Source organism: Cetorhinus maximus, chromosome 22 (genome assembly GCF_964194155.1).
Source record: "Cetorhinus maximus chromosome 22, sCetMax3.hap1.1, whole genome shotgun sequence".
NCBI lineage: Eukaryota > Metazoa > Chordata > Chondrichthyes > Lamniformes > Cetorhinidae > Cetorhinus > Cetorhinus maximus.
In genome coordinates this window covers 5,930,698-5,954,879 of record NC_135900.1, presented here as the reverse complement: position 1 = coordinate 5,954,879, position 24,182 = coordinate 5,930,698, and the positions used below count along the sequence as shown (strand labels likewise).

Genomic DNA, 24,182 nt, shown 5'->3' with positions numbered 1-24,182 from the left:
CGCCTGGATTAAGGATTTCGTCTCCAGGAGACACAACAGAACCTGGGGAGGGAGGGGGGGGTGGTCAGTCTAGAGATGGAGAGAGAGGGGGGGGGGGGGCTTCAACCCTGAAGCTCTGAGTTACGGAGGGAGGGGAGGGGAGGGGGGAGAAATACTTACTGAGCCGATGAAGGGAAAACAAACAACGGGTGTGGAATGAGCAGCAATGATTTCAGGAGCGAGGAGCTGGAACTTGTGCACAAGTGTCTGTCGCCTGGGTTTGTTCCCCCCAGTCTGAGTGTGGATTTTAGCTGCGCTGCCATGTGATGCACACTGTAGCCTAATAGCCGGTCCCCCCCCCCCCCCCCCTCCCCAGGGAGCTGCGGGGCTGAGGCTCGCCCCTGCCCGGCCGCCTGTACCCCGAGGGGCAGTGGATGTGGACCATTGAGAGTGAAGAAGCAGAGAGACAGAGACAGAGACAGAGATAGACACAGAGACAGTGAGCGCCGCCCTCAGCGCACAGCAGCCCCGCTGCCCTCACTCTGTACCGGCTGGAGAGGCAGCGAGGGAGGGAGTGAGTGAGGGACAGAGGGAGGGAGGCAGCCAGCCCGCCCCAGCGACGATGGCTGAGCGGAGATGAACGGCCAACAAGAGGACGGGATCAGCCTGTGCGAGAAGGCTCTGCACATTGTGACCGAGCTCTGCTTCAGGGGGCTGGTGGAACAGAAGCAATGTTACGAATTCATCTTCAGCGGAGAGCGCAGGAAAACTGGGATCAGCGGAGCAGGTAAAAGGGGCGGAGGGCGAACAGGGGGGGTGGGGTGGGGGAGAGGAGGGGGGGTGTGGGAGGGGAGTGGAGGGAGAAGAGGGAGTGGGGGGAGTGGGAGTGGGGGAGTGGGGGAGAAGAGGGAATTTGGGAGTGGGGGAGAAGAGGGAATGGGGGGAGTGGGGGAGAAGAGGGAATGGGGGGAGTGGGGGAGAAGAGGGAATGTGGGGAGTGGGGGAGAAGAGGGAATGTGGGGAGTGGGGGAGAAGAGGATGTGGGGGGAGTGGGGGAGAAGAGGGAATTTAGGAGTGGGGGAGAAGAGGGAATGTGGGAGTGAGGGAGAAGAGGGAGTGGGGGAGTGGGGAAGAGGGGGAGTGGTGAAGAGGGGGAGTGGGGAAGAGGGAGTGGGAGGGAGGGAGTGGAGGAGTGGGGGAAGAGGGAGTGGGGGAGTGGGGAAGAGGGAGTGGGGGAGAGGGAGTGGGGGAAGAGGGAGTGGGGGAGAGGGGGAAGAGGGAGTGGAGGAGTGGGGGAGAGAGAGAATGAGGGGAAAGGGGGACACTGGGTGGGGAGTGGGGTACATGGGGAAGAGAGTGGGGTAATTGGGAAAGGAAAGAATTGGAGTGAGGGATGGAGACAGAAGGAGCTAGAGGGGAAGGAGGAGAGAGTGTGGGGGTTAGAGAAAGGGAGAGAGAGAAGGAGAGTGTTGGGGGGCAGATGGAGAAACGAGAGTAGGGTCCAGCGAGAGGGAGAGAGATGACAAGGGGAGGGAGGAAGAGGTGAGGAGGAGAGAGAAGGAAAGGGGAGAGGTGAGAAAGGAATGAGATGGGTGGGGGGGAGAGAGAGAGAAAAACAACAATAAAAACAGTAATTTGTGGCTGGGAAACAGAAATAGTGGAGAGAGAGAGAGAGAGAGACAGACAGAAATGGAGAGAGCTAGCAGGATGTGTGGGAACAGTGCACTTGTTGCTTAATGGATGGAGTGAGTGAGATCAGGGAGTTGTTACTGCGGGAATCCAGTACAGGGTTTGCAGGAAATTTGGCTCTAGACCCCTCTCCTTAAATTTTGATCCTAAATAAGCTGAACGCTCGGAGCAGAAAGCTGCGGGAAAAGATGGGAATGTTGCTTTGGCTTTGGGCTTGTCAGTGAAGGCAAATTAATAACTGAAACACATTCACAAAACTGGAATGGGATTACTTAAGGTCCATGTAATGCCTCTAATGGAGCTTTGGGTTACACAGAGTATTTTAAATATAAAACGCACCACCAAGTACGTGAGTGTGGAATGATAATCTGAATTGTGTATTAACGGGCTGAGTTTGCATTGGATTCCCTCTGATCCTGCTGGATCACAAGCACATTTATTGTAGTCAAAAGGTGAAAGCTGCCTTTTCAACCACCTTGGACCTATCCTGGAATTTCAAACCCTCCCACCCTCTTCCCAAGTCCCTGCTGCTCCTCTCCCAGCCCCCTGCCCGGTAGCCATTCATAAGCAGTTGGGGGAGAATTTCCATTCATTCATTTAGCTACGAGAGCTGATTCTGATCCTCCCTCTCACTCTGGTCTTCTCTCTTTTTCTCTCAAGTTTATCCCTCACTCACTCTCTCTGACATTTATCTCTCTTTCATTTCTTCCCTCTGAACATCTCTCTCTCTCTCTCTCTCACATCGCTCTCTGAACTTTTTGTCTCTTGGAAGTCGATCTGATTTCTCTGATAGTCCCCACGAAGATATTGTTAAAACATTCCAGTCACCCTCCCCAAAGAAATCTGCCAACTGGGAGATGTGGCTGCAATAGTCAAGAAGGTATCAATAATCGTCAATTTTGGATTTTATTTTACTTTTTCATTTTGTCGAAAGATAGGTATATGTCAAAAACACACACTAGTAGAACGCACGTAGTTATAAATTGTAAGCTTGTTCATTCAATAAATTGATTCAAAGTTGCATATTTCAATTCATTTTCTAATGGAGCTGATCATCTCAGTGCTTTCAGAATCTGTATATACTATAACCTGTACCATTCTGTTTCTTTCTGGTATCTGTTGCGGTGTCAGTACAGTGCCGCAGGGTAATAACAGAATACATCTAAAGTGTAGAAATGCTTGGGTTATTTAAAAAGCCAGTCTTTAGAAAGAAAAAAAGATGCATTTATATAGCACCTTGCGACTCACAAACAACCACATTGACCGCACTCTGAAGAAGAGTCTTTTTGGACTTGAAACATTAACTCTGTTTCTCTCTCCGTAGATGTTGCCAGACCTGCTGAGTTTATCCAGCAATTCCTGTTTCCATTTCAGCATCTGCAGTATTTTGCTTTTATTTTAGCCGCATTGACCAATTGGACCGAATGGCCTGTAGATGATATGTAATGTCCTTATCCTCAGGATATCCCAAAGCGTTTTGCAGCCAATGAAGTTCTTTTGAAGTGTAGTCACTGTTGCTTTATATAGAAAACGTGACAGCCAATTTGTACGCATGATCCCACAAACAGAAAGGAGATAACGACCGGATAATCTGTTTCAATGATGCTGGTTGCAAGGCAATGCCGGGGATAATTCCTGGACTCTTTTCTTTAAATAGTGACATGGAATCTTTTACATCTACCTGAGAGGGCAGCTGGAGCCTCAGTTTAACATTTCGCTGACACCCCTGACAGTGCAGCAGTCCCTCAGTCCTGCACTGTCAGTCTAGATTATGGACTGAAGTCACTGGGATTTAAACTCCTGACCTTATTCAGAGGCAGTGGTGCCACCCACTGAGGGAGACTACTTTCTGCCATGTGACTTTGCTGTATAAATACTTCATCAATGTCATAATTAAAAACGTTTCTTCCAAGGGATCATAATTTAAAGTTGAGGTAAATTCAGAAGTTATTCAGAATTAATTTCGTGATTCAATGGTTTACTGTGTAAGAAACTGAACTGGACTAGCCATATAAATATTGTGGCTGCAAGAGCAGGTCAGAGGCTAGAAATCGTGCGATGGGTAACTCACCTCCTGACTCCCCAAAGCCTGTCCACCATCTACAAGGCACAAGCTGGGAGTGTGATGGAATACTCCCCACTTGCCTGGATGAGTGCAGCTCCCACAACACTCAAGAAGCTTAATACCACCCAGGACAAAGCAGCCCGCTTGATCGGCACCCCATTCACCACCTTCAACATTCACTCCCACCACCACTGATGCACAGTAGCAGCAGTGTGTGTACCATCTACAAGATGCACTGCAGCAACTCACCAAGGCTCCTTCGACAGCACCTTCCAAACACCTGACTTCTACTATCTAGAAGGACAGGGACAGCAGAAAGATGGGAATGCCATCACCTTTGATCTCCCCTCCAAGTCACACACCATCCTGACTTGGAAATATATCGGCCGTTCCTTCACTGTGGCTGGGTCAAAATCCTGGAACTCCCTCCCTAACAGCACTGTGGGTGTACCTACACCACAGGGACTGCAGCGGTTCAAGAAGCTGGCTTACCACCACTTTCTCAAGGGCAATTAGGGATGGGCAACCAAAAGCTGGCCTTGCCAGCAACACCCACATTCCATGAAAGAATAAAAAAAAAACCTAGCCTCAGTGTAGTCGGGCCCAGGTATATCTGTCTGACTAGTCTGTAGATCAGTGTCATCCAATAGAAATCACCGACTAGCCATAGGTCGGGCTATGGTGATGTTGTTTCAGCCTCATGTACATGCTTCAGTAGAAAATATCTCTTATACAATTCATTCAGGTACATTTACTTCACAAACAGATGAAACAGAGGACTGCAGGAGGCCATTCAGCCCTTCACACATTCAGTAATACCATGACTGATTTGTATCTTAACTCCAACTGCCCACCTTGATTCCATAACCGTTAGAAATCTTGCTTAACAAAAATCCATTTCTGAAGGAGTCTTTTCAACTTGAAATGTTAACTTTCTTTCCCACTCCACAGATGCTGCCAGATGTGCCCAGTATTTCCAGCACTTTTTGTTTTTATTTCAGATTTTCAGCATCTGCAGTATATTGCTTTTATTGAAATTTTGTCCATCCGAGTTTCGATACGCACAATAGATCCGCAGTCTCAGCTGGTGGGAGGAAGAGATCCAGATTTATCCTTTGAGTGAAGAAGTGCTTCCTGATATCACCCCTGAATGGCCTGGCTCTCATTTTAAGGTTATGCCTCCTAAATGCAGCAAGACCTAGACAATTTCCAGGCTTGGGCTGACGAGGGGCAAGTAACATTCGTGTCACACAAGTGTCAGGCAATGACCATCTCCAACAAGAGAGAATCTAACTATCGCCCCTCGACATTAAATGGCATTACCATCACTGAAACCCCCACTATCAATATTCTGGGGTGTTACCATTGACCAGAAACTGAACTGGACTAGCCACATAAATACTGTGGCTACAAGAGCAGGTCAGAGGCTGGGAATCCTGTGATGAATAACTCAGCTCCTGACTCCCCAAAGCCTGTCCACCATCTACAAGGCACAAGTCAGGGGTGTGTTGGAATACTCTCCACTTACCTGGATGAGTGCAGCTCCTACAGCACTCAAGAAGCTGGAAACCATCCAGGACAAAGCAGCCCGCTTGATTGGCAGCACATCTACAAACATTCACTCCCTCCACTATTGACGCACAGTAGCAGCAGTGTGTACCATCTACAAGATGCACTGTGGGAATTCACCAAGGCTCCTCAGACAGCACTTTCCAAACCCACGACCACTACCATCTAGAACGTCAAGGGCAGCAGATAGATGGGAACACCACCACTTGGAAGTTCCCCACCAAGTCACTCACCATCCTGACTTGGAAATATATCGCCGTTCCTTCACTGTTGCTGGGTCAAAATCCTGGAACTCCCTCCCTAACAGCACTGTGTGGGTGTACCTACACCACATGGACTGCAGCGGTTCAAGAAGGCGGCTCACCACCACCTTCCCAAAGGCATCTAGGGGTGGGAAATAAATGCTGGCTCAGACAGCGAAGCCCACATCCCGTGAATGAATAATTTTTAAAAAGTTCTGAACCCCCTCCCCATCAGAGGAAATAGTTTGTCCTTCTCTGCCTTGAAATGTCCAGTTTCTCTTGTGTGTACATTGAACTCTTTAAGGTTCCTTAGTAAATCCAGGCACCTGGATGGGAGTGAAAGGTTGTCCATTGGAAATGGCACCAAGGTTAGCCAAAGGAACGTCAAGGCCTTGAAGAGGGTGCAGAGAAGATTTACTAGAACGGTACCAGGGACGGGTGACTTAAGTTTCTTGGAGATTGGAAAATCTGGGATTTCTCCCTCTAGGGCAGAGAAGGGAATGAGGAGACTTAATAGAGGTGTTCAAAAATCATGAATGGCTTTTGTAGAGTGAATAAGGAAGAATCTGTTTCCACTGGCAGGAGGGTCAGTAACCAAAGGACACAGATTTAAAGTAATTGACAAAAAAGTCAGAGGGGAGGTGAGTTTTTTTTTTAATGCAGCAAGTTGTTATGGTCTGGAATGCACTGCCTGAAAGGGTTGTAAAAGTAGATTCAATAGTAACTTTTAAAATGGAAATTAGATAAATACTTGGAGCGGAAGAATATTGCAGGAGATATTGGGGAAGAGCAGGGAGAGTCGGACTAATTCAGGCAGCTCTTTCAAAGAGATGGCACAGACATGATGGACCAAATGGGTTCCCCCTGTGCTGTAAGATTCTCACACTGAGACAGAAAGGGCCTAAAACAGGCCCCTCGTTTAACTCCTGTTTTAAGTGGCAACCAGTGACAGCTGGTAAATCGCCCAATATGGGACCAAACCCTTTTCAGACCTCCTTTTGGTTACAGTACTTTCGGATTTAAAATTGTTCCTCCATTTGCCTGTCTTAGAAAATTCTGTCTCTACCCCAATATTCTTTATTTCCAAATTTGTGTCAGGCGTTAAGAGGAGGATATCAGGGGAGTTTCTGACAGGGAGGTCTTCAATCTGAAAGCTAACCTCTATTTCTCTCTCCACAGATGCTGCCTGACCTGCTGAGTGTTTCCAACGTTTTCTGTTTTTATTTCAGCTTTTCAACCTGCGCAGTATTTTGCTTTTGGATAAGATGACGCCAGTGTTTAACTCACAGGCGCAATGGGCGTTGACGCCTACTGTGCCTCGTTCTCACACCACACCCAAACTGAGTGAGGATGTGTGTTCACTGATGTTTTACATGTGTGATTTTAACACCGATCTATCACAGACACAATGGGCAGAGTGGCCTCCAGCTCTGCTGTGCGGTCCCCTGCTTATATCCTGCACAAGGTGGATTTTCCAGATTTTAATTTTGCCGTTCATTTTAGCCACAGGTTTAGCCAAATTCTTACTGGAGGAAGTGAGTTTTTTTTTTGTTAAAATGGCATTTGGGACTCTGGTGTTCTAGAACCACAGGGAGGCCATTCGGCCCATTGTGTCTGCACCATTTCTTCTAGTGAAATACTGAAGTAATCCTATTTATCCAAAGCTGCCTCCTTATTCTGCATCCCTCCCGCCTTCAAATATTTATTCACTTTTCCTTTAAATGATACAGTGGTTGCTGTCTCAGCCACTCACTGCGGCAGTGTAATCTGCACTCCAACAACTCTTCATCTAAAAACATTCCCCTTAACCTCTACGCTCACCCTTTTAGTCAGAATGTTAAATTATGGAATGGTGCAATTTTATCATTTGGAAACTCCTGATAGGCCTATCAATTATTAAACCATTAGTCCTGAAAGATTTTTGGAGGATTCTGCTGGACCTTGCACTCATTGTGGCTTATTATACCCGAGCGAATTGGTAACTGAAAGTGTAGATGCGTGTTAGACTTGAAACGCTAAACCTGATTCTGTGAATTGGAGTCACATCTGAGGACAGTTTTGTGACATGACTGCTGTTGTAAGTGGGGTCAGCGTACAAAGCCGTGTTATAAACATGGGCTTAAGGAAAAAAGTAAAATGAACACTGACTGCCTGTTTAGTTACAGAGCAGTATACTCTTGTAATTCAGTTACAGAACGGACCTCAAACATTGAATAATACCTAAAGCTAAAGGGGTTTAGCTGAACGGCTAATAGCTGTTTCTAAGGCAGTTTCTGCCTTTAGTGATCCAAAATAAATTCCACTAACCCCAACTCTCCCTGTAAATAAAATCTTAGGAGTTGACTGATATAGACCGATATAACCCAAAGGCTGATTTTCAGTTTTGGGGCAGGAGTGCTGGTGAGTAAAATTTGTAAGTCATTAAACAATACAGTAAATGAGAATACGTAAATAATAATAGTAAACTGTCAGCTAATCTGACTTTAAATAATTTATAATTTACATGTCAACCATGGCCCCAGTGGCTAGCTCTCTTGCCTCTGAGCCAGAAGGTTCTGGGTTCAAGTCCCACAGAGACATGAACTCTGAAATCTAGGGCTGACACTTGCAGTGCAGTACTGAGGGGGTGCTGCATTAAACTGAGGCCCTGTCTCACCTCTCGGGCAGAGGTACAAGATCCCACAGCATTACTTTGAGAAAGAACAGCCAAGTTCCCCCTGGTGTACTAGCCACTATTTACCCCTCAAAACACGTTTCTAAAAAGAGATGGTCTAAAAACGACCACCCTGTTGTTTGTGGGAACTTGCTGCACACAAACTGGCTGTTGCGTTTCCTACATTGGAACAATGAGCAGACTTCAAAATGACCATTTTCTGTGAAGCACTTTTGGATGTCTGGAGGTCATGGAAGGCACTATATAAATGAAATATATATGAAAGGCACTATATAAATGCAAGTTTTTTTTTTACAGAGTCTAAGCATCTCCTTGGAGGAACTGAACAACGACGTGTAAAAATGTTTGTTCACGTTGTGATACTTTGAAGCCTTGGCTGATCCAATCCATCATGATGAGATCAATAACTTGCATCAACTAATATCACTTTCCCCTTTCTTTTTAACAGTATTGTGTGTAATTTTAATGGGAAATGGGCTGGGATGAGTTTGGGTGCCTGCTTAACACCCCGACCTGTCGATTTCAACAGGAAGAAGAATGAAAGAACTTGCATTCATATAGCGCCTTTCGCAACTTCACTTCCTAAAGCACTTTCCTGCCAACAAAGTACTTTTTTGGAGCATAGTCGCTATTGTAGTGTAAAATTCAGGTGGGATAGAAAATGGATGTCCAACATGAACCCACCCTGCTTCTCCCCCGCCGGTTTAGATTAAAATTGGCCCCAAGTTTGCACACAGACCCTTACACGCAAAGTCACTGGGTGCTGGTCACACTTCGAATCATGTGAAATTCCTTCTCAAGGCTTCATTAATTCTTCCCTCCGCCACCCCACCACCCCCTCCCGCCCTGTATAAACTGTTAGTAAGAGCAGGTATCAGAATTGGCACCCTCTAATTGTTGCTTAATTGATTAAGTGAATAATTTGGGAAGCTGAGTGTTATAACTATCACAAAACATTATTCAAAGCATCTTCTCCATTTCAGCACAACAATAATTGACCTACTTGAAAGCAAACATTAGTAACGTGTACTCAAAATTAGTAATTGGTTGGTAGAATTGACTTGACTGTGACACCAGATTGCTTTTGAGCGCTGCCTATCATAGTGTATCAGGTTCCCATACAAATGGGTGTTCTTTCTCTAATTTTGTGGGAGTCATTGATACTTAAAACCTTGCTTCAATATTATTAATCACCAGTGTGTCAATCAGCAGACAGGCAGGGAGTGAGACAGGCGATGCGATGGAGATGGAGGTAGGCTGTCTTGGTGATGGAAAGAATGTGAGTTTGGAAGCTCAGCTCAGGGTCAAGTAGAACCGCATAGTTGCCAAACTGCCTGGTTCAGCCTCAGACAGTGGTCAAGGAGAGGGATGGAATCATTGGTGAGGGAATGGAGTTTATGGTCTTGGTCTTTGGATTATTAGTACAGTAGCTCAAATATTACTATGCCGCCCCTGCCATCACTAGTGCCTTGTGGTAATGCAGATCAGTGAGTAAATGTAGGGGAACACCTAGGCAACAGCGATCACAAGGTAAGATTGCGAAAGAGATAAGTAAGCCAAAAATGAAGTAATAGACTCAAAAAAAGTTAATTTTGAGGGGATGAGAATGGAACTAGGGAAGGGAAACTTGGGGGGAAAAATCAGAGACAAAAATTAGAACAGCAGTGGGAAATATTTAAAACAGTGGTCAATAGAGTTCAGGAGAAACATATTCCGGTAAAAAACAAGAACAAACTAACCAATAATGAAACATTCTGGATGAATAAAGAGATAAGGATAAAATTAAAACTAAAGAAAAAGGCACACACCAAGTAAAAAGCAAAGGATGACAAAAGAAAATGAAAAGTGGTTCGGAAAGAAGTAAAAAAAAAGTAAATAAAAGCAACATTAAATTAAATTATTCAGGAATATAAAAATAAATGGTAAAGCACAGGCACTATTGCATTAGAAAAGGGGATAGTGCCAACAGATCAATGGACAGCTAATGTGATTTCTATATTTAAAAAGGGAGATAGAACAAATCCAGGGAACTATATACCAATTAGCCTAACATCAGTGCTAGGAAAGATCATGTGATTCCTACTCAAAGATGTATTAGAAAAATATCGAGAAACCAAAAAGCTAGTAAAGAATTATCACAGGCTTCAAAAGGGAAGGTCATGCTTGACCTACCTTCCTGACTTATTTGAAGTAAAAATAAAAGGATAGATAAGGTTAATGTAGTAGATGTGATATATTTGGATTTCCAGAAGGCCATTGATAAAGTACCACACAGTAGATACGCGATTGAGGTCAGAACATGTGGAGTCAGGGGACCAGTGGCAGAATGGACAGCAAGCTGGATACAAGACAGAAACAGTATGTAAGGATTAAAGGTAGTTACTCAGACTGGCAAACGGTAGAAAGTGATGTTCCACTGCGCTGGAACCACTGCTGTTCACCTTTCACAAAAATGATTTGGATTCGGGAATCACAAAAATGCAAGAAATAGGAGCAGGAGTAGACCCCATGACCCATTCAGCCTGCTCCGCCATTCAATATGATCGCGACTGATTGGGCTTCATCTCCACTTTTCCGTCTGCTCCCCATATTCCTTAATTCCCTGAGAGACCAAAAATCTGTCTATCTCAGGCTTAAACGTATTCACCGATGGAGCATCCACAACCCTCTTTGGTCGGGTATTCCAAAGATTTACAACCCTTTGAGTGAAGTAATTTCTCCTCCTCTCTGTCCTAAACGATCAGCCCCTTATCCTGAGGTGGTGCTCCCATGTTTTAGATTCCCCAACCAGTGGAAACAATCTCTCAGCATTTACCCTATCAAGCCCCTTCAAAATTTTGTAGGCTTCAGTGGGATTGCCTCTCATTCTTCTAAATTCCACAGAATATAGGCCCAGTTTACTCAGCCTCTCATTATAGGACAACCTCCTCATCCCACGTGCCGTCTCCAGTGCGAGTATATCCTTACTTAAGTGTGGAGACCAAAACTGCACGCAGTGCTCCAGACGTGGTCTCACCAAAATCCTGCACAAATGCAACAAGACTTCTTTATTCTTGTACTCCAATCCCCTTGCAATAAAGGCCAGCATGCCATTTTCCTTCCTAATTGCTTGCTGCACCTGTATGTTAACTTCCTGTGTTCTTTGTATCAGCACAAAGTCTCTTTGAACATCAGCACTTACATGTTTCTAAACTTTAAAACAAAAATTGCTTTTCTATTCTTATTACCAAAGTGAATAACTTCACACTTCCCCACATTATACTCCATCTGCCATCTTGTTCCTCACTCACTTAACCTGTCTCTATCTCCCTGCAGCCTCTCTGTGTCCTCCCCACAGCTTACCTCCCCACCTAGATAAAAGCAAAAAAAACTGTGGATGCTGGAAATACAAAAGAAAAAGAAAAATACCTGGAAAAACTCAGCAGGTCTGACAGTATCTGCGGAGAGGAACACAGTTAACGTTTCGAGCCCGAATGACTCTTCAACAGAACTAAGGAAAAATAGAAAAGAGGTGAAATATAAGCTGGTTTAAGGGGGGGTGGGTGGGACAAGTAGAGCTGGATAGAGGGCCAGTGATAGGTGGAGATAAAACAAAAGATGTCATAGACAAAAGGACAAAGAGGTGGTGATATTATCTAAGGAATGTGCTAATAGGTGACATTAAGGTTAGAAAGCAGGACGAGCAAGGTACAGATAGCCCTCGTGGGGGTGGGGTGGGGGGAAGGGATCGAAATAGGCCACCCCACCCCACCCCCACTAGGGTTATCTGTACCTTGCTCATCCTGCTTTCTAACCTTAATGTCACCTATTAGCACATTCCTTAGATAATATCACCACCTTCAACACCTCTTTGTCCTTTTGTCTATGACATCTTTTGGCTATCTCCACCTATCACTGGCCCTCTATCCAGCTCTACTTGTCCCATCCCCCCTTAAACCAGCTTATAATTCACCTCTTTTCTATTTTTCCTTAGTTCTGTTGAAGAGTCATACCGACTCGAAACGTTAACTGTGTTCCTCCCCGCAGATGCTGTCAGACCTGCTGAGTTTTTCCAGGTATTTTTATTTTTGTTTTACCTTCCCACCTAGCTTGGTATCATCAGTAAACTTAGATACATTACTTTCAGTCTCTTCATCTAAGCCATTAATATAGATTGTAAATAGCTGAGGCCCTAGCACTGACCCTTGTGACACTCCACTATTCACTGCCTGCTGGCTTGGAAAGCTTCATTTATGCACACTCTCTGTTTTGTATCTATTAACCAAACCTCTATCCATTTCAGTATATTACCCCAACTCCATCTTGCCTATCAACCTTTTGTGTGGCACCTTTTCAAATGCCTTTTGGAAATCTAGGTGTACTACATCTACTAATTCCCCTACCAGTTACATCCTCAAAAAACACATAAATTTGTCAAACAGAAGTTCCTTTTAGTAAAACCATGTTGTCTTGTTTTAATCATACTGTGCTTTTCTAAGTGCATTGTTAACACTTCCTTAATAATAGATCCCAACAACTGATGTTAGGCTAGCTGACCTGTAGTTCACTCTTTTCTCTCACTCGTTTCTTGAAAAGTGATGTTACATTTGCCAACTTCAATCTAACCATTCCTGAATCTAAGCAATTTTGGAAAATCATAGCCAGTGCATGCACTATCTCTGCAGCTATCACTTTTAGAACCCTAGGGTGTAGGTCATCAGGTCCCAGGGTATTTGTCAGATTTTGGTCCCATAAGTTTCTCCGACACTTTATCTCTGCTGATATTAATTTCCTTAATTTCCTCACTCTTTTTAGCCCCTAGGCTACCGTCTGTTTCTGGTATGGAGCTTGTGTTTTTCAGAAGAGCAATTTCAAAATTTGCAGATGACACCAAATTGGGAGGTGTCGTTAAATCAGAGGAAGACTGTAACCAAACCCAGAAACACATTAATAAACAAGCAGAATGGACATGTCATTGGCAAATAAATTTGAATATTGATGATTGTAAGATGGTGCATTTTGGTAGGAAGAATAAAGAGGTTTTTTCTTATTTGTTCATGAGATGTGGGCATTGCTGGCAAGGCCAGCATTTATTGCCCATCCCTAATTGCTCTTGAGAGCTTAATGTCTTAAAGTTTCTCCTCCTCTTCACAGGCACACACTTGGAGTACTGTGCACAGTTCTGGTCTCCATATAATATAAATGATAGAGAGGCCCTGGAGGAGGTTTACAAAGATTTACAAAGATGGTACCAGAACTAAGAAGTACTATCAGGAAAGATTGACCAGACTGGGGCTCCTTTCTCTAGAAAAGAGAAGGCTCAGGGGTGACCTAATTGAGGTATTTAAAATTGTGAAGAGGTTTGCTGGGGTAGACATAGAAAAAATGTTTCCACCTGTTGGGGAGACAAAAACTAGTGGCCGTAAATATAACACAGTCATTAATAAATCCAGTAGGGAAGTCAGAAAAGACATCTTCACCATAAAAGCGATGATGTGGAACTTGTGGATGTAGGGGGAACCAGTGGATGTGCTGTACTTAGATTTCCAGAAGACATTTGATGAAGTTCCACATCAAAGAAACAAAAGCTCATAGTGTAGGGAGTAACATATTGGCATGGATAGAAGATTGGCTGGCTGACAGGAAGCAGAGAATTGGCACAAATGGACCTGGTTGGCAGAATGTGGCGAGTGGTGTACAACAGGGATCAGTGCTGGGTCCTCAACGTTTTACAATTTATATAAATGACTTGGTCGAAGGGATCGAAGGAATGGCTGCTAAATTTGCTGATGACACAAAGATAGGTAGGAAAGTAAATTGTGAAGAGGACATAAGGAGGCTACAAATGGATATAAATGGGTTAAGTGAGTGGACAAAGATCTGGCAAATGGAGTATAATGTGGGCAAACGTGAAATTGTCAATTTTGGCAGGAAGAATAAAAAAGAAGCATGTTATCTAAATGGTGAGAGATTGCAGAGCTCTGAGGTTCAGAGGGATCTGGGTGTCCTAGTGCATGAATTGCAAAAGGCCAGAATGCAGGTACAGCAAATAATTAGAAAGTTAATAGAATATTATCGATTATTGTGAGGGAAATTGATTACAAAAGCGGGGAGGTTATGCTTCAGTTGTAGAGGGCACTGGTGAAACCACATCTGGAGTATTGTGTACAATACTGGTCTCCTTATTTAAAGAAAGATTTAAATGCGTTAGAAGCAGTTCAGAGAAGGTTTACTAGACTAATACTAGGAATGGGCAGGTTGTCTTATGAGGAAGAGTTGGACAGGTTAGGTTTGTGTCCACTGGAGTTTAGAACAGTGAGAGGCGACTTGATTGAAGCTGAGGGGTCTTGACAGGGTAGATGTGGAGAGGATGTTTCCTCTTGTGGGAGAATCTAGAACTAGGGATCACTATTTAAAAATAAGGGTCACTTATTTAAGACAGAAGTAAGGAGAACATTTTTCTATGAGGGTCGTGAGTCTTCCGAACTCTTCCTCAAAATGTAGTGGGAGCAGAGCCTTTGAATTTTTTAAGGCAGAACTAGATGGATTCTTGATTAACAAGGGGGTTATCAGGGGTAGGCAGGAATGTGGGGTTGAGTTACAGTCAGATCAGCCATGATCTTATTGAATGGGGGAGCAGACTCGAGGGACCAAATGGCCTACTCCTGCTCCTAATTCGTATGTTAGTACGTGTGTTCATATGTAACTTGCTATCATGTGGAATGGTTCAGGTGAAAAGCACGGATGCATTTAAAGGGAAGCTGGATGAAGACACGAGGGAGAAAGGAATAGAAGGATAAGATAAAAAGGGGTGTGATGAGGCTGCTGTGGAGCGTAAACACCAGGATGGGCCAGTGGGGCTGAATGGCCTGTTCTGTACATTCTGTGTAATTCTGATAATCATCTGCATGAAAACATTTCTTCAGACTCCCCCCCACTTCGTTTTACCATGAGAACTCTCAGCCCTGTGCCTCTGTTACTGATTCGCAACCGATGGGATCAATCTTGCATCATTTACCGATTTTGAAAACCACTATCGATTTCTCAACTTTCTCTAAAATATCCAAATATCTGAAGGAGAAAAAAAACGAAGGCATGTGGGGAGAGAGCGAGTGGGACTAATAGATTGCTCTCCTGAAGGAGTGACGCAGACTCGATGGGCTGAATGACCTCCTCCTGCGCTGTACTATTCTACGATTTTGAGTTTATCACTCCCCATGCTGCCTGAGCGAATCTTCATTCTCCCTATCTCCATGCTTTCTAATGTCGTTGCCTATGGTTAGGTGTCTAGGACTGTACAGGATACACCAGTTTAACCTTCAATAAAGTATTCATCACTTCCTTGTTCATCATCGTGTTAAATGAGCATGACTGAGTGTAGAGTTGGTTGGAGTTTAAGCCTAATTTTATACCGGTCATGAGTTTGCCTATTTTTGGTGGTTTGTGGAATCAAATTGTCAAGTCTTCTGACTAAGTGATTACTGCTTAATGTGATGGTGTTTAATGTAATCGTTCCAGTGCTGAAGTTAAATTTTGCCAAGCTAATGATTTAACCTCACTGCTTTAGCCAATATCGTTGCAGTTATTGATCGTATTTACCTTGCTTTATGAAATATAATACTTATCGCAACAACTATTTTGATATAAAAGCAGTTCACAAGAGGCAGGAAACATTTATTAATTTGAATATTGTGTTTCCATTGTCCAATCATTGTATTTTTAGTTATTGAGTTTCATTGTAGATCTATTACATAAATAATATTATATCAAAAGACTTTCATTCCTGTAGCACCTTTTATGACCTCAGGATGGCCTAAAGTGCATTGTAGCCAATGAAGTGCTTATGAAGGGTGGTCACTGTTGTAATACAGGAAATGCACAGAAAGCTCGCACTAGCAGCAATATGGTAATGATTAGATCGTCTGTTTTGTGTGGTGTTGGTTGAGGCGCAGGACACCTGGGAGAACTCCCCTTCCTCCCTCCCCCCTCGCCCCTCCCCCCTCCCCCTCCCCCCTCCCCCATCCCCTCCCCCCTCCCCCATCCCCTCCCCTCCCCCCTCGCCCCTCCCCCCTCCCCCATCCCCTCCCCCCTCCCCTCCCCCCTCCCCTCCCCCCTCCCCACTCCCCTCCCCCTCCCCACTCCCCTCCCCCCCTCCCCACTCCCCTCCCCCCCTCCCCACTCCCCACTCCCCACTCCCCTCCCCCACTCCCCTCACTCCCACTCCCCTCCCCCCTCCCCACTCCCCTCCCCCCACTCCCCTCCCCCCTCCCCACTCCCCTCCCTCCCTCCCTCCCCACTCCCCTCCCCCCCGCAACCCCCTCTCCCCCCCTCCCCCCACCTCCCCGTCCCCTCCTCCCCCTCCCGCCCTCCCTCCTCCCCTCCTCCCCCCTCCCCACCCTCCCTCCCCCCTCCCCTCCTCCCCCCCTCCCTCCCTCCTCCCCCCTCCCTTCCCCCTCCCCCTCACCCGCTCGTCTTCAAAAATAGGGCCATTGGATCTTTTACTTCCAATTGAGACGGCAGACGGGGCCTCAGCTTAACGTCTCATTCGAAAGACAGCGCCTCAGTGCAGCACTCCCTCAGTAATGCACTGGGAGATTCAACCTGGCTCATGTTCCCAAGTAGCTGGTGGGTTTTGAACACATGTCCTCCTGGCTCAAACCTAATGAATCCAACCAGGAGTCATACTCTTGGGGATGAAGATCGTCACAGGGGCGATAAGACTGTAGTACAGATTTCTAAGCCACCCTCTTTTTGGGCTCCTGGGATTGCTGGGGATCTGTAAGTTAGCTGTATATAACTTCCTGCATACCTGAAGCAACGAGCTACCTAGAAACAGAAAACAGTGAAGAGAATCGAAGGGAACAGCAACCATTCAGATAGAATATTGGAGATAGATACACCCTACCCTTCCGCACCCATCCATTGATCTCTGGATGATAGCGATGGTCAATGTGTTCAAAAGGGGAAAGAAGCCAATAATTAAGGAGTGTTACCTGAGCAAGATGGGAAGTGAATGTGCCAGAATGAAGGAGGATAGCTCATCAATAATTTCAAAGTGCAGGCAGAAAGATTACCCAGTGCAGGAAACTTAGTTAACTGCCAGGTCAAATCAAAGATTAATTGTAGGAAATGAAGGGTTTTGATTGCTGTGGATTTATATTGATTTCCCTTAGCCACTGAAGGAGATTAACAATTGAAAAACAAGGCAGATTGGAGGTCTGAGTGACTGCTCCTCAGCTCGGAGTAGCAAGAGCTACTCAGCTAGCCCCACTCCCCTGCCTTTTCTCCATAATCCAGAATTTTTTTTCTCTTGAGATAGTTATCCAAGTCCCGTTTGAAAATTGTGCTAAGTAGCTGGTGTATAAGCAAATAAGTATTTTTCCACGGACCGAGAGAACAGGCAAATCACTTTAAATTAGAGACAGAAGCAAATCCTAAAGCAAAGTACCGCTGGACAGTCATCAACATGAAACGTATACCTGACCTACCTCTCCCCCCAGGTACTACGTACTCTGATAAATGTTTCTATCAGGTTCTGCTCAAACAGAAAAACCCATAAAAACAATCCCACATTAATGTGGTTGACCATACCAGTCATAAAAGTGTCCAATACAAGACACATCAAAGCATCTGAGCACATTCAGAGTCTTAATGTGGCCTAGCATTGTATCCTGACCTTCTCAAGGACAACTAAGGATGGGCAATAAATGCTGATCTTGGTCACATCCCAGGAATTGCTTTTTTAAAGGGTAATTTGTGATAATCTAAACAACCTTGGTCAATAGGCAGAGAGGTGGCAGATGTAATTCGGTACACATAAAGGCTAAAGCAATGAGATTAGGTAGAAGAGCTATAGAATGTGGAAGACATGTCATGCAGCTATATGTTTAAGGTTGCAGAGATTTGGAGCTTTAGGTAAGTAGATCATTCAAACCTTTGGATCAATTTTGGTATGCTGTCAAGAAAGCAAATAAAATTTGTGATGTGCATGAGGGGAACGTGTTTTATGTGAAAGGAGGTGATGTTGAATGTGTTTGTGGCTTTTTACTGGTAATCTGCATAGTATTGCGCTGTTGTTCACTTTCATTTGTCCGGATATGTTTAAGAATTGGGCCATTGGCCCTTAAGAACTCAGCATAGGTTACTTCTGGAGGACTGTATTCACCTTCTGACTCCCCAAAGCCTGTCCGCTGCCTACAAGGCACAAGTCAGGAGTGTGATAGAATGCTCCCTACTTGCCTGGATGAGTGCAGCTCCAACAACACTCAAGAAGCTTGACACCATCCAGGACAAAGCAGCCTGGTTGATTGGCACCCCATCCACAAACATTCACTCCCTCCACCACCGATGCACAGTGGCAGCAGTGTGTCCCATCTACAAGATGCACTGCAGCAACTCACCAAGGCTCCTTCAACATCATTTTCCAAACTTGCGACTTCTACCACCTAGAAGGACAAGGGCAGCAGGTGCATGGGAACACCACCATTTGCAGGTTCCCCTCCAAGCCACTCACCATCCTGACTTGGAAATATATCGCCGTTCCTTCACTGTCGCTGGGTCAAAATCCTGGAACTCCCTCCCTAACAGCACTGTGAGTGTACCTACACCACATGGGCTGCAGCAGTTCAAGAAGGCAGCTCACCACCACCTTCTCAAGGGCAACTAGGGATGGGCAATAAATGCTGGCCTAGCCAGCGATGCCCACATCCCATGAATAAATATAAAAAAGTTTTGGTCCCTGCACTACAGGAAGGATGCAGAGTTATTGGGGGGAGACCACCAGGCTCATTGCAAATTTAAAGGGCTGAGGAAATATTTTCTACCTTGGGACTTTAACTTTGGAGAGGGGATGGATGAACGAGGAATTAACATTTTCATGGATGTGGAAAACCTGGATCGGGGGAAGTTCTTAAGCTTAGCAGAGGATTGGAGGTCAAAGGGACAGAGTTTAAAGTTAAGGAGGGAATTGGAAGATAATAGGGAATTTAGACAACATTTTTCAGTCAGAGAATTGACAGATTACCAATGCACCTGGTGGAATATAAAACCCCAGTAACAGAAACTTACATTAAAGGTGCTATATAAATATAATAAAACGCCCCAAGGTTCCTCACAGGAGCATTACAAAACAAAATATGACATTGAACCACATAAGGAGATATTAAGTCAGAATAACTAGAAGCTTGGTTAAAAAAAAGAGGTAGGTTTTAAGGTGTTTCCTAAAGATGGAAAGTGAGGTAGAGAGGCAGAGAGGTGCAGGGAGAGAATTCCGGAGCTTAGGGCCCAGGCAGCTGAAGGCACAGCTAAACCAGCTGTCTGTATCCCCTTGGGCTTAAGGGAGGGGACATGAGAGTTGTACCCGAGGAAATAGCCAAGGCGAGAGAGCATAATGGTTTTATTCCGGACCAGGGTATCAAAGGTGTAGGTGAAAGTGCGATTGACTAAATCAGTAGCTGCAGAAATATTGTGACAAATAGAGGGTCAAAGACTAGATAGTTGGGACTTTCAAAGCGCAGTTGTAAGTGAATCGGAGGATAGGGTTTTTTCCCCCCCAGGGACGGACACAGAAAGAGGTAGGACTGGAACATGGGAAGAGGGATGTGGGTGGTGAGCAATGTGAGGAAGTGATTAGGGATGGCCTTATCTGTGATTGCTTTGGTGGGACTAGCAAGACCCATGTGAGATGGCGGGGTCAAGGGAGTGGCCATAAGTATGGGTTGAGGAGTTTACGTGGAGAAAGAGATTTAGGGAGGATAAGAGAGCATGATGAGTTGAGGTGGAAGCTGAAATCACCGAGAATGAGAAATCATTTGGTGCCAGGGCTGAGCGAGGGAAGCAGTGAAGAAGTCTCTGAGAAAATTTTTCTGGTGCCTGGGAGGGCAGTGAAGAACGATGATTGTGAATGAGAGATGGAACAAAGTGGAACAGCAGGGTTTAAAAAAACACTGGATGGAATCCTGGCATTAAAGGCAGAATCAAAGGAAACTGTTGGGAGGTTTGGAGGTTACCTTCTCTGAAGTAAAGCTTTCCTATGTTACCATAAAGTTTTCCTTTATTCCTTGATGGGGTGTGAACATCATTGGCAAGACCAGCATTTGTTGCCCTTGAACAGAATGGCTCACTAAGCCATTTCAGAGGGCAGTTAAGAGTCAACTACACTGCTGTGGGTCTGGGGCCATGTGTAGGCCAGACCAGGTAAGGATGGCAGATTTCCTTCCCCAAAGGAATCAGATTTTACAACAAGCAATGATAATTGTCTTGGGTGCAGTTTATACAATAAAATCTTTTTTATTTGCATGCTCAGGGAATGGGTGCTGTCAGTTAATCAAAAATGCCGCTTAACAGGGCGTTCCATTTACCAATGGAATATGGAGCAATACTTGGAGCATGAACTAATATGCAAGTGCCCAGGAAGTAAAGAACAGTATTCCTTTTATTTCTAATCTTCAACAGTACATTAAAACAGAAATTGAAGTTTAAAAGAATACAGTATACAGGCAAGGGTTCCAGGTAACTTTGTAATTGCGTCTGGTTGGTAAAGTGAAGATTTGTGTTCAGGGAACATCATAAATTCTGGTTGGTAGAACGCTAGATAAGACACAGTTTACTGCATTCCAAATTTATTAGTTGAATTTAAATTACGCTAGTTGCCATTGTAGAATTTAAAACATGAGCATTAACCTGGGCCTCTAGATTACTAGTCCATTGACATTACCACTACAACACCTCCTCCCCCTTAATATATTTAAGAAGGAAATAGATACATTTCTAGACTCTCAAATTGTCAGGGGGGTATGGGGAGAGAGCGGGAATACTGCGTTGAGATAGAGGATCGGCCTTGATCATATTGAATGGCGGAGCAGGCTCGAAGGGCCGAATGACCCACTCCTATTTTCTATTTTTCTACATGGTACAATACTCCCATCATCATAACGTGGAGAATCACCTAACCTGCTGTGGGCAGCACTATAGAACACCTGCTGTAACAGTTTAGAATTGGTACATCTAAATCATGTAAACATCACAGTGTGACAGTTACAAAGTCACCTTCAAATATTTCAGCTGTAGCCTGAAAGTGGAGAGTTCCATAGAACCAAAAGGTTTATGACACAAGAAGGAGGCCATTTGGCCCATCATGAATATATCAGGGCTTTGCTGGGGTAATCCAAGGCTAAGTGAGAAATCTTAGTGACATTCAAGCTTCATCTCTTTCATCTAGTCTCTCCTCAACCACTAAACTGCTCTTTATGTTGTCACCCGTGGCCTAGTGGGTTGTGCTCCCGCCTCTGGGTCAGAAGATCGTTGATTTACAGTCACACTTTGGAGCACAGAATCCAAGCTGACACTTCAGTGGAAATAGTGAGGGGGTGTTGCACTTTCGGATAAGACATTAAACCAAGGCCCAGTCTGCCCCCTCAGCTGGAAGTGAAAGATCGCGAGGCACTATTTGAGGAACAGCAAATTTCATTGAAAAAACGGATTGGATTGAGTGTAAAATGGGTCACCTGCCAATCCGCTAATTTCCTTCTTCGTGTTCGCTCCAAAGATGAATTTCATCACCAGATTTATCTGGTCATTTTATCTCACTGCTGATTGTGGGATCTTGCTGGGTACAAATTGCCGGCAACATTTCCTACATTACAACAGTGATTTCAATTCAAAAAGTACTTAATTGGCTGTAAATTGATTTTGGATATCCTGAGGATGTTAAAGGCGCTATGTAAGTGCAAGTGCAGAATCACCGCCATCGGTGTGGGTGCAATCTCCGCCCCACTGTAGTGTTTCACAGAGGCTGTGCCTCCTGGTCTTGCTCCGCGCTTGCGGAGTGGCACCCCTCACGCTACGAGCTGCCAAAGTTGTCTCTCTCATGGAGAGAGAGAGATGCCTGTGGTCCTTTGGGACTGTGGCTTAGATGAGATAAATGCAAGCTCTTAAGTTTTTAATCCTCCCAGGACAGAGCTTCACATTACGCTGGGAGTGTAAGCCAGCTCTACGCTGCTGAAACTTGGAGCATTGGAAGAGCTGAAGCTGGGAAGTTAATATTTACTCTCTAAATGTCCTTTTATTGCCACAGGCAGAGGATCTTGGGCACAAGCACAGTGTAGCAGACAGCTAATAAAACTTATACTGTCAACTGCAGGTCACAGTCTGCCTAGTAACAAAGGAAAAGCAGCCTCTGGTGATCACACATTAGCTTCAATGGAGACACAGTGGCAACTTCCATAGGACACAAAGGGCAGAATTTTCCCCCCGATCGGGGGGTGGGGGGGAAGTTCAGGAGCGGGCACGTGCGGGCGCGCCTCCGATCGGAGTCCCCGATTGGGGGCACGCCGCCATTTTACGTGAGCGGGACAATTAAAACCCGCCCAGCGTGATGTCCGCCAGGAAGGGCTATGCGCTCCCTGTGCGGGCGGGAGGGGGGATTCCCTCAGCCGAGGGTGCGCTCTTTCACGCTTGCGCACAAAAGAGCGACTCATCTCCCTGAGGCTCAGTGCTGCCTCAGGGTGATCGGCGCCAAATTCAAAAATGTTAAAAATATAAAAATAAAATTTCACTGACGTGTCCCCATGAGTTGGGACATGTCCATCGCTTTTAGTTAAACTTCTATTAAATTTTTTTAAACCTACGTGAAACCTCATCCCACCCATGGATGAGGTTTCATGCTTTCTCTGAAGCCCGCCAGGGCTCCCAGCCTGCCCGCCAACCTTAAGGTTGGATAGGCAGGTCCTTTAACTACTGCAGATAGTTTTTAAATGGCCTCAATTGGCCATTGACAGGTTGGCGGGAGCACAGCTGATTCGGCTGCGCCCCCGCTAACCTGAAAACTGAACCTCTTGAGGCTGTTCCACCTTCAGTAAGATCATAGGGGATTATTTGCCCCAAACCCTGGTGCTGTGTAACAGTTCACTCAGGGAGTCTGAGTTGCTGTGGCAACAACACACACATATGCATGTTGTAGTTTGGAGCTATGGATAGCAATGGTAGAAGCTCCAATGTTCTTTCCATTACATGGCTGAACAGGAATCTCTTCCACTCTTACCATTGGCACGTGTTGGAAGGATTTGTTGGTTGATACTCAACCTGTTTGGCCACATTATGAATGCACCTTCCTTAGCCATCAAGTCCTGAAGTGGGACTTGAACCCAGAGCTTCTAGGCTCAGAGGTAGGGACACTACCCAGTGCACCACACAACCTCTCCTTAATACACTTCCTCCTCCTCCAAGTACCATGCCCTTAGAGGGCTTTGGCCACCATGGACTCCCATTAGATTGCTCCATGATTATGCTGGGCAAAGCACTGCAGTGGTTTGCCATGGCTTTCTGCAGCTTGGCTGACCAGGAAACTCTCCCATTCCCACCACCTGCCATCAGGCATATTGGATGGATTTGCAGATTGATACTCCACCTGTCTGGCCACACATGAATGCACCTTCCTTGCCCATCAAATCCTGTGGTGGAACTTGAACCCGGAGCTTCTAGCTCAGAAGCAGGAATGCTACCCACTCTGCCACAAGACCACCCCTTAATATACTTACCCAACAAAAATCTATTGACCTGAATCTTGAAAGTTCCTTTTGACCCCCAGCCTCAGCAGCGACTTGAGGGAGAGAGATTGAACCTTGCTCTGCCCCTTTGTGTGACGAAGATCTTCCTGATTTCAGTCCTAAATACTCTGGCTCTAATTTTAACATTGTCCCCTCTTGGTCTGGACTGCCCCAACAGAGGAAACTGTCTCCCCTTGGCGAGCCTATCAAATTATCTTTAATCATATTAAACACCTCAATTAGATCAACCCTCAAGCTTCCAAATTTGAGGGAATATAAACCCGACGTGCAAAATGGCGCGCGATGACATCGGGCGTGCGTCCCGACATCACTGCGCTGTCTCTGCGATGAAAGGCCTATTAAGGCCATTAACTAGGTAATTAATTTCAAGTTAACGCTGCCCATCCAATGTAATGGTTGGCGGTCAGTCTAAAAGGCCA

General features: G+C 45.2%; 1 protein-coding gene across 1 annotated transcript in view; it reads left to right on the top strand.

Annotated features, from left to right (window-relative positions):
• Positions 1 to 615: 615 nt before the first annotated feature.
• syt10 (synaptotagmin X) overlaps positions 616 to 24,182 on the top strand; it is an 85,591-nt gene continuing 62,024 nt past the window's right edge. The window contains exon 1 of the mRNA XM_078567681.1: positions 616 to 766. Coding sequence (XP_078423807.1) covers positions 616 to 766 — 151 coding nt within the window. The remainder of the gene's footprint in view (positions 767 to 24,182) is intronic.